The sequence below is a fragment of the Hyla sarda genome, chromosome 7 (genome assembly GCF_029499605.1).
Source record: "Hyla sarda isolate aHylSar1 chromosome 7, aHylSar1.hap1, whole genome shotgun sequence".
Lineage (NCBI taxonomy): Eukaryota > Metazoa > Chordata > Amphibia > Anura > Hylidae > Hyla > Hyla sarda.
Window position 1 is genome coordinate 120,768,150 of NC_079195.1, and position 18,402 is coordinate 120,786,551.

General features: G+C 46.4%; 1 protein-coding gene across 30 annotated transcripts in view; it reads left to right on the top strand.

Moving 5' to 3' along the window:
- Positions 1-980: 980 nt before the first annotated feature.
- CAMK2G (calcium/calmodulin dependent protein kinase II gamma) overlaps positions 981-18,402 on the top strand; it is a 304,863-nt gene continuing 287,441 nt past the window's right edge. For 9 of the 30 annotated variants that reach the window (XM_056530593.1, XM_056530586.1, XM_056530591.1 and 6 more), the window contains exons 1-2: positions 982-1,305; positions 11,924-12,018. In XM_056530593.1, the coding sequence (XP_056386568.1) occupies positions 1,241-1,305; positions 11,924-12,018 (160 nt within the window). In that variant the 5' untranslated portion in view covers positions 982-1,240. Of the gene's footprint in view, positions 1,306-11,923; positions 12,019-18,402 lie in introns of all 30 variants that reach the window. The other 21 variants (XM_056530605.1, XM_056530611.1, XM_056530606.1 and 18 more) reach the window with 4 other exon arrangements.

Sequence of the window (18,402 nt, forward strand, 5' to 3'; positions counted from 1 at the left end):
GGCTGGCAGCATTGTATAGACAGACGCCGGCTGCCCCCTACTGTATGGACAGACCCCGGCTGGCAGCATTGTATGGACAGACCCCGGCTGCCCCCTACTGTATGGACAGACCCCGGCTGGCAGCATTGTATAGACAGAACCCGGCTGCCCCCTACTGTATGGACAGACCCCGGCTGGCAGCATTGTATAGACAGACCCCGGCTGCCCCCTACTGTATGGACAGACCCCGGCTGGCAGCATTGTATGGACAGACCCCGGCTGCCCCCTACTGTATGGACAGACCCCGGCTGGCAGTATTGTATGGACAGACTCTGGCTGCCCCCTACTGTATGGAAAGACCCCGGCTGGCAGCATTGTATGGACAGACCCCGGCTGGCAGCATTGTATGGAAAGACCCCGGCTGCCCCCTACTGTATGGACAGACCCCGGCTGGCAGCATTATATAGACAGACACCGGCTGCCCCCTACTGTATGGACAGACCCCGGCTGGCAGCATTGTATGGACAGACCCCGGCTGCCCCCTACTGTATGGACAGACCCCGGCTGGCAGCATTGTATGGACAGACCCTGGCTGCTACTGCTGTATGCACAGACTTTGATTGTATGGATAGACCCTTTCTGCCCCCACCTACGGACAGACCCCCGCTCTTCCTGCCGTATGCACAGACCCTGTCTGCTCCTGCCATAAACACAGATTCTAGCTGCATTTGAGCCATATTGGTCGTCACCCAGCTTTCTCACAACTGTAGGGTGCAATTGTGACAGGGAGATTCCTTGTGATGTTGTGGGTAAATTCTCAGTGCCATCACCGTCCCACCCCCCACAGTATGGGCCGTCCACCCCGCACTACCCCCCACGCACCTCCCCCTCCCCAGCCGCCCGTCGCGCTCCCCCTCTCTCCCCCCCCGGGCTGGGCGTCCGCAGGAAGGGGGGAGTGTCCCAGGGAAGTATCGCGGTGCTCGGCTCCCTCCTCCCTCCCCCTCCCCGGTGCAGTAGTGACAGTGCACGGCCAGAAGCCAGTGACACGAGTAGAGACCACGGGCATTCAGGGCATTCACACACGGAGGCGAGCAGAGCCCGGCAGCGAGGGAGGAGAAGGAGGCTGCAGGAGGGAGGGGAAGAGGGAGCCGCCCCGGAGAAGGAGGGTGAGACGCAGAGGAAGAAGCAGAGAAGAGCTCGCCCCGGCTACTCTGACAGCCCGCAGCCCGCCCGATGCGAGATTGGTTCCCCTGGTATTATCATGGCCACCCCCGCGACCTGCACCCGCTTTACGGATGAGTACCAGCTGTACGAGGAGCTCGGCAAGTAAGGAGAGAGAGGCAGGAGCCTGGAGGGGGCAGAGTGGGCAGCGAGAGGGCACACCGCGCTGGAGCTACAGGAAAGTTCAATGGGCACGGTAGACTGGGCAGATATGGGGGCAGAGGAGACCTGCCAGGGATAGAAGGGGGCATAGGAGATAACGGGGGCACAGAAGACTGTTCTACCAGGAGAGATGACATTTCAGACTTCTTAGGGGTGGGCATTGGCACAGTAGACTATTCTGGAAGAAAAAAGGTGCAGAGAAGGGTGCACAGTGGGCTTGTCTTCACATCAAAAGGGCATCATGGGCTGTTGGAGATTGAGGGCAGAGTTGGGAGCCATGCTCCAGATGTTAGTGACAACACAGGAGTGCCATCTGCACCCCACTACTGTACACTGGACGGGATAGGCAGCATTAAGGCCATGGGTGCTTTATGCCCATAGATAAAGGAAGAAAGACTAGGCAGAGCACTTGGTATGGCAGACAGTAGCTTAGGGGAATATTGGGCACATGGCAAGCATGGTGCCTCTAGAAGAACGGGAGCGGACAGTGCCTGAGACAACCATATTAAGTAGAAGGAAAAGCAGCCAAGCTACCTGTGTAGACGGAACAAGACAGACAAGACTCACGGAGATTACGCACATGCAGAACGCCTCAGGGTATTACCATGTCACACTGAGAGCCCTGAGGAGAGGGGGAAGGATAGTGGGCAGTCAGTGGATGAAGAGACATCCGGGCTTAGGGCACCTAGGCTTTAGACACCTGGTAGAGCGCTGAGATGGTGTCAGGAGAAGCTGGAAAACATGAATGGAATAGTGCGCGCAGGCAGGCAGCCCTAGCAAGGCCAGACACAAGGCACTTTCTGCATAGTGACATTGATCACTGACCTGACAGGCGAGCTAGTGACAGCGCCACATCCCCGGACAGCAGGTCCTGCCTATCTAGGGGGACAGGGGCCACTTACATTTTAAGAATGAACACCAATAGCAGCTGGAGCCCCAAGACAATAGGACAAAGACATCTGCTTTCATGCCTGCGTTCATGTGCTGCTCGCTTCTCATTCACGGCGTGCCGTTTTATAGTTGAACGTCACCGTGTATACTAGAATATAGAGACTCTATCGGAAATGTAATCATTTCTGCCACATTGTTCCCTGCCAACAAGACCCACGAAATAGATCTCCAGGTCCTGTGCTTGGTGAAAGTTGCGAATGATAATCTCTTCTGTCCACAGCGGGGTTAACAGATAAAACGCAGTCATGCCAGACATTGGCGTAATCCTCTAGACATTGGCTGCTCTGGTTGCAGAACTCAAGAGTAGAAAGTGTATATGACAAGTGGTCGCGGATGCCAACCCTGAGATAAGAAGCCTTGCCGTCTGTTTACGGATTGTAATTTGCTTTTTATTATTATTATTTTACTTACTTTGTACATAAACAATAGAAAGGTTTAGCCAAAGACCTTGGCGGTGGTTGTCACCAGTATATTTCACAGGCCCTGTGCGCTTGTTTATGTTGCACCCCTGGTAGGCAGTCGCCATGTGTCCTTTCTCCTGGTGTATATAGATACAACGCTATGTGCAATCCTTTGTCTTCTGGGCAGGAGTGTCCCTGCTGTTTCACCTATAGAATGCAGGCTGATCATATACAAAGTACATCCAGCATTGAGCCCTAATCCCTTTGTTATCAGTGCTGAGGAGGCGGTGATGGCTCCCTGGATGGAGACTGGTGGGTCCTGTTTTCCCACATGTGTATGGCTCTTGTGCTCACTGCATTGCAGAAGTTACCGTATTTTTTCGCCCTATAGGACGCACCGGCATATAAGACGCACCCAATTTTAAAGGTGCAAAATCTAGAAAAAAAAGATTCTGCACCCAACAGTGATCTTCAACCTGCGGACCTCCAGATATTGCAAAACTACAACTCCCAGCATGCCCGGACAGCCGTTGGCTGTCCGGGCAGGCTGGGAGTTGTAGTTTTGCAACATCTGGAGGTCTGCAGGTTGAAGACCACTGGATAGGAGGTAGTACTCACGTGTCCCCGCCGCTCTGGACCCGTCACCGCTGCCCTGGATGTCGGTCCATCGCTGTTGCCGCGTCCCCGGGGTGTCCCCGACGCTCCGGCCGTCTTCTTCCCCCGGGATCCACACTCTCCGTCACCGTCATCACGTCGCTACACACGCCGCTCCTATTGGATGACGGGACGGCGTGCGTGATGACGTCAAAGGAGAGCGCCGCCATGCAGGGGATCCCGGCACTGAGCAGACACCGAGGAGGCAGGTAAGGTCCCTCCCGGTGTCCTGTAAGCTGCTCGGGACACCGCGATTTCACTGCAGCGGTCCCGAACAGCCCGACTTTCGCTTCAGACGCGGCGGTCAGCTTTGATTGCCGCGTCTGAAGGGTTAATACAAGGCATCACCGCGATCGGTGATGTCCTGTATTAGCCGCGGGTCCCGGCCGTTGATGGCCGCAGGGACCGACCCGATAGGTGTGTATTCACCGTATTAGACGCACCAACTTCCCCCCCCCCCCCCAGTTTTGGGGAAGAAAAAGTGCGTCTTATACGGCGAAAAATACGGTAGCTTCCTTCCAGCTTCACTTGTCTGTCTTTTCAGGGCGACTATAGAGACGGAATAGCAGAATTTCCTTGCCGGTGCCTTCGTTTATGGAGCATCCAGGAGATGAATCCTGAAGTTCTTGGTGTTGGTGACAGCAGGGATAGGAGATCGAATATTATGCAGTGTCATTGGGCTTTGTCATAGCAGTGCCATTAACCCAGTGTTTCCCAAGCAGGGTGCCTCCAGCTGTTGCAAAACTACAACTCCCAGCATGCCCGGACAGCCAAAGGCTGTCCGGGCATGCTGGGAGTTGTAGTTTTGCTCCAGCTGGAGGCACCCTGCTTGGGAAGCACTGCATTAACCTCATCATTGCCGCCAGTCATGTCACTGCCAGGCTTGTCGCCTCGGAGGATAATGGATATGTGTAATACAGATGTGTGAAAATTGCCTCCTTAATGATTTCTACATGGAATCTGCTCCGTTAATGACCGCCCGCGATGCTTGCGTAATACAGAGTGTTTAGTAGTATTTCGTAATGATAGGACTGCGGATCGCGCAGCACTGGGCTCAACAATAGAATATCCTTATGAGTATGTTTATATGTATTCACTTGTTATGTTAGTGCAGGAAGATACGGGGACTGAGCATTATAAAGGAGGACACCTCGTACCTGCTAAGGAAGCAAGCAACGCAATACATAGATGTCCTTATTTATTTATTTTAAAGCAATCATATAAATATTTAACAGTAAACTTTATTTTATATGAGGCCCCTTTCACACTACATAATTACTCAGTTTTCGACATTCGGTCAGAAAATCTGCAGTAAAACGGCAGTTATAAAATCCTAGTAGTTCATGAACTATTTCTCCTGTTACTATCTTCCGTCACAAAATAACAGGCTATAACGGGTTAAAACGGCTATTAGAAAAATCCCATAGACTATAATGGGATTTTCTAACGGCCGTATAGGATTTTGTAACTGCCGTTTTACTGCAGATTTTCTGACGGAACTTCGAAAACGGAGTAATTATGTAGTGTGAAAGGGGCCTAAAGCTTAAGTGTCAATTTTAATCATATTTGGTGTTTTTCCTGCATCATTCTGGACACTACAGTATTTTACAGCATCACCAAGATATAAAACATAGTCTGACACCATGTTTCCTAGTCAGTGGTGCAAGGTACTCTAGTCCTATGTGGTACTTTTGTGTGGTAAAAGGCAGCAAGTAAACCACATGTAAAATGTTTTTCACACCACTATTTCTAAATGTAAACTTGTCCCTATAGCAAACTAGCAGTGAGCATTCACGTCTCTCTCTCTCACACACACACACACACACACACACACACACACACACACACACACACACACAACAGGGCTGTATAGAAACACATTTCATGGACTTTAAAGGGTTACTCCAGCCCTAAGACATCTAATCCCCTATCTAAAGGATCGTGGATAAGATGTCTGATTGCGGGGCCTCTGTCGCTGGGGACCCCCGAAATTTTGCATGCAGCACCCACCTGTGATGATCGCTCCGTGTCTGAAGGGTCACGACTACGGGTCCGGAGTATTGTGACGTCACGACTTCGCCCCTGTGTGAAGTCACGCCCCGTCCCCTCAATGCAAGTCTATGGGAGGGGGCGTGACGGCCCCTTTAAAGAGTTTAAGTACTGCATACACCTGCATTGCCTTAGGTCACTTCTAGATGGCCGACTGGTTTTCCTTAGATTGGAGCTCATTTAAAGAGCCTTTACACGGCACACCTTTAATGCAGATCGGGCCATATGGAGGATTTCTGGAATGTTCATGTGGCCCTATACTTCCATCATTTGATGGCCACACATCCCCAATGAAGATGTGCGGTGGAAGATCTATGATTTATTACCATGTTATAACTATATGATCAGCTGACGAATGAGTGCTTTGCTCTTTCATCAGCTGATCGTTGGACCTATTACACTGGCAAAAGCCAAAACATTTTATTTCATAGAGCAGGCTATAGTAAAAATAAATGCATACTTTATTTTTCTTTGCGTGCATTTTAACGTAACATTGAACCATATATATATATATAATAATTTCCAGTGGAATCTGTCATAGGTATACGTAAGGGAGTCCTCTGATATACACTGCTCAATAAAAATAAAGGGAACACTGAGATAACACATCCTAGTTTTGAATGAATGAACTAATCGTATGAAATACTTTCATCTTCACATAGTTGAATGTGCTGACAACAAAATCACACAAAAATTATCAATGGAAATCAAATTTATCAACCCATGGAGGTCTGGATATGGAGTCACACTCAAAATCAAAGTGGAAAACCACACTACAGGCTTATCTAACTTTGATGTAATGCCCTTAAAACAAGTCAAAATTAGGCTCAGTAGTGTGTGTGGCCTCCACGTGTCCGTATGACCTCCCTACAATGCCTGGGCATGCTCCTGATGAGGTGGCAGATGGTCTCCTGAGGGATGTCCTCCCAGACCAGGACTAAAGCAGCCACCAACACCTGGACAGTCTGTGGTGCAACGTGGCGTTGGTGGATGGAGCAAGACATGATGTTCCAGATGTGCTCAATCGGATTCAGGTCTGGGGAACGGGTGGGCCAGTCCATAGCATCAATGCCTTCCTCTTGCAGGAACACTCCAGCCACACCAGCATATGGTATCACAAAGGGGTCTGAGGATCTCATCTCGGTACCTACTGGCAGTCAGGCAATCTCTGGCAAGCACATTGAGGGCTGTGCGGCCCCCCAAAGAAATGCCATCCCACAACATTACTGACCCACCGCCAAACCGGTCATGCTGGAGGATGTTGCAGGCGGCAGAACGTTCTCCATGGCGTCTCCAGACTCTGTCATGTCTGTCACATGTGCTCAGTGTGAACTTGCTTTCATCTGTGAAGAGCACACAAACTTGCCAATCTTGGGTGTTCGCTGGCAAATGCCAAATGTCCTGCACAGTGTTGGGCTATAAGCACAACCCCCACCTGTGGATGTCGGGCCCTCATACCACCCTCATGGAGTCTGTTTCTGACCGTTTGAGTGGACACATGCACATTTGTGGCCTGCTGGAGGTCATTTTACAGGGCTCTGGCAGTGCTCCTCCTTGCAAAGGTGGAGGTAGCGATCCTGCTGCTGGATTGTTGCCCTCCTACGACCTCGTTCACATCTCCTGATGTACTGGCCTGTCTCCTGGTAGCGCCTCCATGCTCTGGACACTACGCTGACAGACACAGCAAACCTTCTTGCCACAGCTCGCATTGATGTGCCATCCTGGATGAGCTGCACTACCTGAGCCACTTGTAGACTCCGTCTCATGCTGCCACTAAAGTGAAAGCACCGCCAGCATTCAAAAGTGACCAAAACATCAGCCAGGAAGCATAAGAACTGAGAAGTGGTCTGTGGTCACCACCTGCAGAACCACTACTTTATTGGGGGTATCTTGTTAATTGCCTATAATTCCATTTGCACAACAGCATGTGAAATTGATTGTCAATCAGTGTTGCTTCCTGAGTGGACAGTGTGATTTCATAGAAGTGTGATTGATTTGGAGTTACATTGTGTTGTATGTGTTCCCTTTATTTTTTTGAGCAGTGTATTACTCGGACAGGCACTGTGTACACAATGAAAATAGCCTAATATATTAAGGGACTATATAAATGTCAGCCCCCTAATACTTTGCTTTTATTGACATAGTAGAAGTGTCATACCGGTAATTCACATGCAGGCAATAAACTTCTAATTCACCGCTGTTGTTCTGTGACCATACCATTACCTACACTTAGCAAGACTGTATTTTAAAGGAGTTCTCAGGAGAGAAAAAAAAAACATTTTCTCCAAGGCAAGGGGTGGTGTAAAAATATTACACATTATGCTCCAGTCCGCTGCAGCTGCTGCCCAGACGCTTATGGTTCCCACTGGGTTTGCCTGTTTCCATGTTCTGTGTCACGACACCACCAAATTATTCACCTCCCACCTTGAAAGAAAAGATCCTGGGGATTGTAGTCTGAGGGAGACCACAGAAACAGGAAGTAGCCAGTTCCCAAAAACAAGCCAGGAACCATTTACCACTAACCTGAATGTCCAGTACTGTATGTTGAATAAACCCTTTAATTAATCCTCTGAAACAATGAAGGTTTACACTTTATGACTGTGAACAGGGATACATTGAAAAGGTTTGCTCAAACTCATACCTTAAAAAAAAAAAAAAAAAAAAAAAGAAATTCTGTAATATGTTAAAGGTAAAGCAATGTTAAACAAAGACTTTTTAAAATTAAGAATTTGGCATCGTTTACATCAGATTTGCTGTATACAGTAGCCCATGGGCAAAAACATATGCTGGCATATACTGCAGTGTACTTTTGGTGGGTTCAATGAATTTAAAGAAGTAGTAACATGGAAAAAAAAAACGTATCCCCTATCCAAAGAATAGGGGATAAGTTTTAGATTGCTGGGGTCTGAGCCCTGGGGCCTCCGCAATCTCCTGTTTGGAGCCCTGGCTCTCCTTCACAGCGGTGCGTCACGACTCCCGCCCGAAGCGGAGGCCACCACGCCCTCTTTATATAGCTCTATGGAAGAGCCAAAAGTTGCCGAACGGCTCTCCCATAGAGCTATGTGGAGGGGTCGTGGCGGCCCCCGCTTCGGGCCCCCCAAGATCTAAAACTTTTATGTCCTATCCTTTTCTTCCATAATCGTTCTACATTAAAGGGGTTTTCGGGGTTGACATATGATTTATTAATACGACTCTCTGTGCAATAAAAATAACAGGCAATACTTACCTCCTACAATCCCCACCACTGCCACTGTCAGATCTTCCAGTCCATGCTGCTGTCATTTTCTACCTGCTTCTAATGGTGTTTCATTTAGCCGCTCAACATTTTGTAGCATTTTCCAATGATTTGCTATCAGAAGCAGGAAGAACAGGATAGCAGCTGAGAAAGGAACATTTGGCAGCAGCAGGCCATGGCGGGAGGTGAGTATAGCCTTTTGGTATTAACATAACTAATATTATTTCACCCCTTCAAACTCCCTGGGGCCTCACAGTCTATTAGTGACTATGTTCAGTCAATTAAATCAAAGTGGTAAGCATGCCACAGTATGTGTTGGCATACCTTTTTGCTGATGTACAGCCCGAATGTGATTGTATTGATAATATTGTTGCCCATTGTTTAGCAGCTAACCCAATAATTCTTATGATAATTGAACAATCGATGTCAAGACCCACATATTGGAACTTCTCCTTGAGAGGAACCTGATGAACTGCTAAGCTGTTATTGCTATCTATATTGGTCCTAAGACAATGGCGCTAAATCATTCCCAATGACACGTGGACTTTGTTCTGCTGTGTGTTATTTAAAGGGATGAAGGTATTGCTTGTATCATACAGGGAGAAGCACATTGTTTCTTCTGTTGTCCTGTAGACACTGATGAAACACAGGATTATACAGTATTTGCCTATGGCATTAAGAGAAGAACTTTTATCAAGAATGTATGTCTAATATTTGTTTTAGGATCCCTCTTTAAACTGGAGCCACAATGACTATAGTGCCCTGTGGACATCTCCAGCAGACTGCATGGCACTTTAGTTAATTATCTAATTGCGATCTGTCGACACACTTAAGTAGTTGTGGGACCAGCTACACTTGTTTGTGAATGTCATACTCTATTCTGGAAGTTTTGTTGGTCAAGTAGTATATGGTCATTTTAAGTACACATTGGTGCCACGCAGATGGACACGGGTCTTTGCAAGAAAGTCTATAAAAAAGGCACTTTAGTTAGCCCTCTCTCCAATATGACTGCATATTGGGGGTTGAAACCACTTTTATAAAAAATATTGCAGTGTTAGTCCTATACATAAATATTCTTAGTGATAATACAAACACTGCAATATTTTTTTTATAAAAGTGGTAGCAACTCCCAATATGCAGTCATATTGGAGAGAGAATATGCTGTGTGGGCTTACTAAAGTGCCTTTTTTATTCCGGAAAAGGCAGATGTAAGCCCATGTAACCATATTGGTTATCTGAAACATGTAAGCTATGTGCAGACAAACATTTTTTGGGCTGTAATTTACGGCTCAAAAAATAGTTTCAATTCATTTTATTTTTTTGGATGTCTTTTCAGCTGTAAAATATGGATGTTTTGGGGCATATATTTTTGCCATTTTCTATTCTGTAGCAACAGCTATAACCTGCTTGAGCTGTAACAGTTACGGCTGTAAAATTAATTTGTGTGGGAACTTTTCACCATTGGGTTTAATAGTCCTAATGAAGTAGGAGTGCTTTGTTTTGTTTTTTAATTGTAAAATGTCCATTTACGGGATGGCCCCAAAACATAGGGGAATTATCAATGTTGGTATTTCTTGTAGGGCTGGGCGGTATGCCGGTTCATACCGAATACCAAAATTTTTGTGCTGCACGATATGAATTTTTCCCAATACCGCAATACCGGTTTGGCCCCTCCCCCTAGAGAATGAAAGAATTATCAGCCCAGCGCAGCGCTGTCCCCATTGGGGTACTACTCACATGTCACCCGCAAGCGCTAACCTCCTTGTCCTCCTGTTTGCTGCAGACCACCGGAGCCGACACTCTATACTGTACACCAGTGGTCTTCAACCTGCCAACGCCTGCCCTGGCATGCTGGGAGTTGTAGTTTTGCAACATCTGGAGGTCCACAGGTTGGAGACCACTTCTGCACGCTGTATCCCTATGCCCGGGCTCCAAAAGTTAAACAAAAGAAACTTTTACTCGCCTTCCCCGTCGGTCAGGACCAGCAACTGGAGACTGGAATGTTGGAGAGACGTCTGCCAATCACCGGCCGCAGCGATGTTTCGCCTCGCCCGGTGATAGGCTGAGCCCACTGTCATGTAAGAAGCCGGCTTCTTACATGACAGTGGGCTCAGCCTATCACCGGGCGAGGCGGAACATTGCTGCGGCCGGTGATAGGCTGACGTCTCTCCAACGTTCCCGTCCCCAGCGTAAGGCCAAAGTCGGAACATGCGTTAGTTTATTTTGTTTACCTTTTGCAGCCCGGGCATAGGGATACCGCACAGTATAGAGGTCAGGAGGACGAGGAGGGCAGCGCTTGCAGGTGATATGTGAGTATTTACCCCTGCCGGGCTGATAATTAATTTTGGGAGGGGGGCGGGGGTAGATTTGGGGAATGCCGTTAAATACCGTGGAACCGCCATAAGTTACAAAAATACCGTGATACACATATTTGATCATACCACCCACCTCAAATTTTTTGTACTTGTGCCTAATTTATCAAAAAGCTGCACACAGTATGATAAATTAGGTGCAAGTCTACAGGTGTCATGCAAGCATGTTGGTAAAAGCACTTTTTAAAGCCAGTCCAATGATGGTGTAGATCTGTGCCTAAATGCAAAAAAGGTGCAAATTATCAATACATGACCACTACAAAAAAAGGAACCATGAAAGGGTGCATTGAAAAGCCCCAGCCACTGAATGGTGCCAAAATATGCACCTAACATACACTACAAAACCAGTGGTCATCTAATGATATCCTCCACCCCCCCCCCCCCACCCCAATGTGAGCACAGATCCGTATAAAAAAGTAGTGGCTAAATTCAGCTGTGGTAGGTCCCACACAGGAAGACATGTCAAGGACTTGATTTCTTTCTAAAAATAGGCACTAATGCATGTGAAGATCCTTTTTATTATAAAAATAAAAATTTTCTCTATACTAATAAAATCATACTAGTTATACTCTTTGGGGCCATGTATATACATGGATGTCTTGTTTGAGCAAAAATGAGCCTAGTTGAAGCTTGCCAAGTTGTGGGACTACAGTTGAGTGACATGACACCGTTTCTGGAACCATTGTTAATATATCATTAGAGGACCACGGTGCCCCCTCTTAACAGGAGTGCTTGTCCTGCATCGTATATTTGTGTTACCCACATAGACTGACATGATAGACTGCTCTGCACTACTGTAATGGGGATTTTAGTCACTTCTAGTTTCATTATATTTTAGACTAACTACATTTACAGAGTTTGAGTTCTTCAGCAAAGTTTTTTCTTCTCTTTCCTCTAAGGGGTGCCTTTTCTGTAGTACGGAGATGTGTGAAGAAATCCTCCAGCCAGGAATATGCTGCAAAGATCATCAACACCAAGAAGTTGTCTGCCAGAGGTAAGAAGGAGCTCTGTACATTGATAGTCAATTACACTAGTAGTCATGCTGCTATTATTGTTTATTGCTACTATTGTTACATTGATGACCAGTTCTTTTGGTCCTGTTGGCAAGCTTCAGTAGTACAATGCTTATTATATAATGATTTTGTATTCAAGAACCCAACCAAAATATGATTTGATTCCATATGGTGGTGAAGAATCTGGGATGTGCAGGTGTCGCCTGGTTATTGCAATAACCCTTGATTTTCTTTTTGTACAAGTTTTTCTTGAATTTTACTTGAGACATAAGTGCAGAGGTGGTATTTTGTAGAAAATCGCACATCTATACATGTAGTATTTATTTATTTTATTTATATAGCGCTTACAATTATGGGGTGCAAACAAAGACAAGTATCAGACATAAAATTACACAATAACTATTCAAACAAGAGGTGTGGGGATATATTGAGGATATATTGAGGATATGTTGGGGATATGGGAATATGTTGGGGATATGTTGGGGATATGTTGAGGCCAATTAGAGACTGTTATAGGCCTGTCTGAAGAGATGTGTTTTTAGGCCACGCTTTAAACTATGGAAGTTGTTGTTGAGTCTGAGGGATTGAGGGATGGCATTCCAGAAGACCGGTGCAGCACGAATGAAGTCTTGGAGACGGGAGTGAGAAGTTCGGATTATAGAAAATGTTAGTGTGAGGTGATTAGCAGATCGGAGAGAACGTGTAGGAAGGTAGACGGAGATGAGAGAGGAGATGTAGGGAGGTGCAGCATTGTGGAGAGCTTTGTGTGTGAGACTGAGGATTTTGTACTGTATTCTGGACTGAATTGGTAACCAGTGTAGTGACTGGCACAGGGAAGAGGCGTCGGTGTAGCGGCTGGAGAGGAAGATGAGTCTGGCTGTGGCATTAAGGATGGACTGGAGAAGAGAGAGTTTGGAGAAAGGAAGGCCTATTAGTAAAGAGTTACAGTAGTCGAGGCGGGAGTGAATCAAAGCAATAATGAGCGTTTCAGTAGTGAGAAACGGGCGGATTCTTGAAATGTTTTTGAGATGCAGGTGACAAGAACGTCAAAGAGACTGAATATGGGGAGTGAAAGACACATCAGAGTCAAGTATAACTCCAAGACAGCGAGAACGGGAGTTATGGTAGTACCACATACCGAGATGGAAATGTCAGGGTTAGGTACAGTATCAGTTGATGGAGAAAAGACAAGAAGTTCTCTTTTAGAAAGATTTAGTTTCAGATATAAAGAGGACAGGATGTCTGAGACGGCAGAGAGACAGTCACTGGTATTCTGTAGGAGTGCAGGGGTGATGTTGGCGGAGGAGGTATAAAGTTGGGTGCCATCAGCGTAAAGGTGGTACTGGAAACCAAATCTACTGATTGTTTTTCCAATGGGGGATGGGTAGAGTGAAAAGAGTAGAGGACCCAGGACCGATCCCTGGGTAACCCCGACAGCAAGGGGAAGAGGAGAAGTAGTAGAGCCAGAAAACAAGACGCTAAAGAAGCGGCCAGAGAGATAGGAGGAAAACCAGGCGAGAGCAGAGTCCTATAGACCGATGAAGCGGAGACTACTGAGGAGGAGTTGGTGATCCACAGTGTCAAAAGCCGCAGACAGGTCCAAGAGAATCAGTAAATAGAAATTGCCATTTAATTTGGCCATCAGAATATCGTTAGTGACTTTGGTTAGGGCCGTTTCTGTGGAGTGAAGGGAGCGGAAACCAGACTGTAAGGGGTCAAGGAGAGAGTTCTCGGAGAGATAGCGGATAAGGTGGGAGTAGACCAAGCGTTCCAGGAGTTTGGAGATAAAGGGGAGATTTGAGACTGGTCGATAGTTGGCTGCACAGGACGGGTCCAGAGATGGTTTTTTCAATAGTGGGGTTATGATAGTGTTTGAAGGAGGAGGGAAAGACCCCAGAAGAGAGGGAGAGGTTAAAGATTTTAGTTAGGTGACAGCTGATAGCAGGAGAGGGAGACTGGATGAGGTGTGAAGGCATGGGGTCACTAGAGCAGGTAGTGGGGCGGACGGAGGAGAGGAGCCTGGAAACCTCATCCTCCGTTACAGGCTAAAAAACTGAGAGTGATGAAGAGGAGACATGGCTGGGAATTTGATCAGAACTTTTAGGGGACTGGGAGAGGATTTAATCGCGAATGTCATCGATTTTAGTTTTGAAGTATTTGGCCAGGTCTTCAGCACAGAGATCCGTGATTGGGGTCTGTACTTTAGGCCGAAGGAGAGAGTTGAACGTGTCAAAAAGGCGTTTTGGGTTGTTAGCCAGATAGGAGATGAGGGAGGTAAAATATGTTTGTTTGGTGAGATGAAGAGCAGAGTAATAGGATTTAAGCATTACTTTATAGTGCAGATAGTCTGAAGAAGTCTTAGTTTTCCTCCACAGGCGTTCAGCACACCTAGAGCATCGCCTGAGAAAGCGGGTTGTTAGCGTGTGCCAGGGTTGCTGCCGTCTGTGTCGGGAGGTTCGTGTTTTAGAGGTTGCCATTTGATCCAGGGTAGACTTTAGGATGTCATGATAATGTTTGGCTGCTAGATTAGGGCAGGAGAGAGAAGAGATTGGTGATAGTGAAGATTGTAGAATGTCTATAAATTGACTGGTGTTTGTTACGCAGGTTTCTGTAAGTGTACAAGGTTGGAGTGTCCGGAAGAGGATAGGAGTTACTGATAGAGAAAGAGAGAAGGTTGTGGTCAGAGAGCTCAAAAGGAGAAATAGTGAATTTAGAGACAGAGCAAAGTCTGGAGAAGATCAAGTCCAGTGTATTCCCATCCTTGTGTGTGGGAGAGTCAGTAAGCTGTGAAAGGGCAAAGGAGGAGGTTAGAGACAGAAGCCGAGAGGCAGAAGAGGAGATTGGGGTATCAATGGGGATATTAAAATCACCCATGAGTGTAGGTGTTTCTGAGGAAAGAAAGTGAGGGAGCCAGGTGGCAAAATGATCCAGGAACATTTGGGGAGAACCAGGAGGACGATAGATGACCGCCACTCTGAGAGACAATGGGCAGAAGAGCCTGAGGGTGTGGACCTCAAAAGAGGGAAATGTGAGTGAGGGTAATGGGGGGATGACTTGAAAAGTGCATTGTGGGGCTAGAAGCACCCCAACTCCTCCACCATGCCTGCTGTCAGATCTAGTGGTATGGGAAAAGTGAAGGTCACCATAAGATAAAGCAGCGATAGAAGCAGTGTCTGAAGGTTGTATCCATGTTTCTGTGAGAGCCAGCAGATTAAGAGAATTAGTGAGAAATAAGTCATGAATCTGGGTGAGCTTATTGCACATAGATCGAGAGTTTAGAAGAGCGCAGTTAAAGTTTGTAGTGGTTCCGCAAGAGGCAGGTACTGTAGAGCAAATATTCGTGAAAGGTGGGCCAGGGTTAGGAGCAATGTCCCCAGCAGCTAAAAGCAGAAGAAAGAAGAGGGAGAGTAGATGGCTGGGTGAAGTGATGAAGCGACTTCTATGCTGTACCATGGAATGAGGTGACTTTGGGTTGTTTATGATGGTGATCAGTGCATGCGAGCAATAAATAGGTGAGGGAAGGAGGCATGGACAGATGTATATAGAGTCCCCTGGAGAAATCGGTGGGGGATATACGAGAAAATGTATCACAATGATGTAAGTAATAAGTGAGTACATGTTTGTTTTTTGTTTTTTTTTCTGAAAAAGAGTGACTTACTTTTCTAGTTATAATGTTGAGTTAGTTCCCTTTTGTTCCCTTCTGGTCCAATTCTGGTATAATTCTTGATGTCACACTTAAGAAGCACTTTAGATAGCAGCTTTAGATGGCATATTTTAATGTCTCCAGACCTAAGGTCTAACAGACCTATAGCCTCTGATAAATAGTAGGTGCAGGTTGCTTTTTCTGTCTGTTCTTTTAGAAGGCATTTCCTTTATGTTTGCTGCGTAGTGTTGTTGCAGATCAATTTTTTTAAAGGCAATATTGAACATAGCAACAGGATAATAAAATGAATGGGTTTCATCAGGACAACCCCTTTCCATATGCTGCTGGGACATCTATGGTATTTACCATGCAGTACTATATTTTCTATGCATTGGCCTCTAACCAGCTTTTTCCCATTGGTCTTTGAGGTCAGACCCGCTACCATCAGCTACTATGGCTCCTAAATGAAAGGGGAATCCTCTCATTGAACAACCCCTTTAAAAAACACAGCTTTTCTGGCATTTAGAAATTCTTTTGGCACTAAATTCAGGAGTTTAGGTCATCTACCCTGCTAAGTACTAATATTTGTCTTGCATAAAGAAAGTAGACCTGCGAACACTAATGGACTGAATTGTTCTAGTGATTCAGACAGTTATGATGTATATGGCATCTGGAATGGATTGACTTTGGCATCGGTCCTAGCCAGCCACAAATACAGTACGTGATTACAATTGATGGAGATGCCTCATTGTGCTGACAGCCAACTAGGGGACCACTAAAGTAGCATTTCAGACATAGACTGCCTGAAGCTTCCCTGTTATGATGATATTATCATGTTCTACTCCAAATACCCTTCATATCCTTAAGGTATTCCAGGCCAAAACTTTTTTTATATATCAACTGGCTCCGGAAAGTTAAACCGATTTGTAAATTACTTCTATTAAAAAATCTTAATCCTTCCAATAGTTATTAGCTTCTGAAGTTGAGTTGTTGTTTTCTGTCTAACTGCTCTCTGATGACTCACGTCCCGGGAGCTGTGCAGTTCCTATGGGGATATTCTCCCATCATGCACAGCTCCCTCATCATTGAGCAGTTAGACAGAAAAATTCAGAAGCTAATAACTATTGGAAGGATTAAGATTTTTTGATAGAAGTAATTTACAAATCTGTTTAACTTTCCGGAGCCAGTTGATATAGATAAAAAAAAAAAAGGTTTTGCCTGGAATACCCCTTTAACCTTGCTCTTACCCTCTAAAGAGGTTCTGTTTCCATTCCCATGAGGTCTGTTTCAGTAAATGCTGACAAATAAATACATTAAAAAAAGGCAAGAGTGTCTTGTCTTAAAAGGGTATATTGGAGACTTATTTTTATTTTTTTGTTTGTGTGCTCAGGGCACAGTTAAATAAAAAAAAAAAAAAAAACTGTATACTTACCCTTAGGGCTGGGCGGTATACCAGTTCATACCGAATACCGAAATTTTTGTGCTGCGCGATATGAATTTTAACCCATACCGCAATACCGGTTTGGCCGCTCCCCCTCGGGAATGAATCAGCCCAGTGCTGCGCTGTCCCCACATGGGGGAACTAATCCTATGTGACCCGTGAGCGTTCTTCTGTCCCCATCAGGGTACTACTCACAAGTCACCTGCATGCGCTGCTCTCCTCGTCCTGTTTGTTGCGGCCGCCGGCACTGACACTCTATACCAGTGGTCTCAAACCTGCGGACCTCCAGATGTTGCAAAACTACAACTCCCAGCATGCCCGGACAGTCGTTGGCTGTCCGGGCATGCTGGGAGTTGTAGTTTTGCAACATCTGGAGGTCCGCAGGTTGGAGACCACTGCTCTATACTGTGCGGTATCCCTATGCCCGGACTGCAAAAAATAAAAAAAATAAACTTTAACTCACCTCCCGTTAGTCCGGTACCGGCCTCACTTGTTTCCTGGGGACGGGAATGTCGGACAGCCATCAGCGTATCACCAGCTGCAGCGATGTTCTGCCTCGGACAGTGATAGGCTGAGCCCACTGTCATGTAAGAAGCCGGCCAGAGCTCCTTACATGACAGTGGGCTCAGCCTATCACCGGCCGAGGCGGAACATCGCAGAGGCTGTTGATAGGCTGACGGCTGTCCGACGTTCCCGTCCCCAGCGTAAGGCCGACGTAGGTGCCTTAAAGTTTATTTTGTTTACCTATTGCAGCCCGGGCATAGGGATACCACACAGTATAGAGTGCCACCGCCGGCGGCCGCACCATACGGGACGAGAAGGGCAGCGCTTGTGATATCTGAGTATTTTCCCCGATGGGGATGTGGGCTGATAATTAATATGGGGGGGGGGGGCTCCAAGAAATACCGTGGAACTGCCAAAAGTTTAAAAAATACCGTGATACACACATTTGGTCATACCGCCCAGCCCTACTTACCCTCCTCGCTCCCCTGCTGCGCTTCTGTGTGTCTGTGTTATCACAAACTAAAATACAAGTGGAGAGCGCTAAATAGTGTATTATGCTCGAAAAGGTTGAACAAAAGCAAAGATAATATCAACTTACCCCAGCTGGTTGTGTAAAACTATACACAACAATGGAATGTTGTGTATGGCAAATAATGGTCGTTCTGCAGCCATCCTGCTCTGGAGTACAATGGCAATATCTGAGAAACACACTTATAGGTAGTGTAGCTGGATACTGCTGGTGCTGAATGAACTCCACGAGCCAGATGTATAACCAAC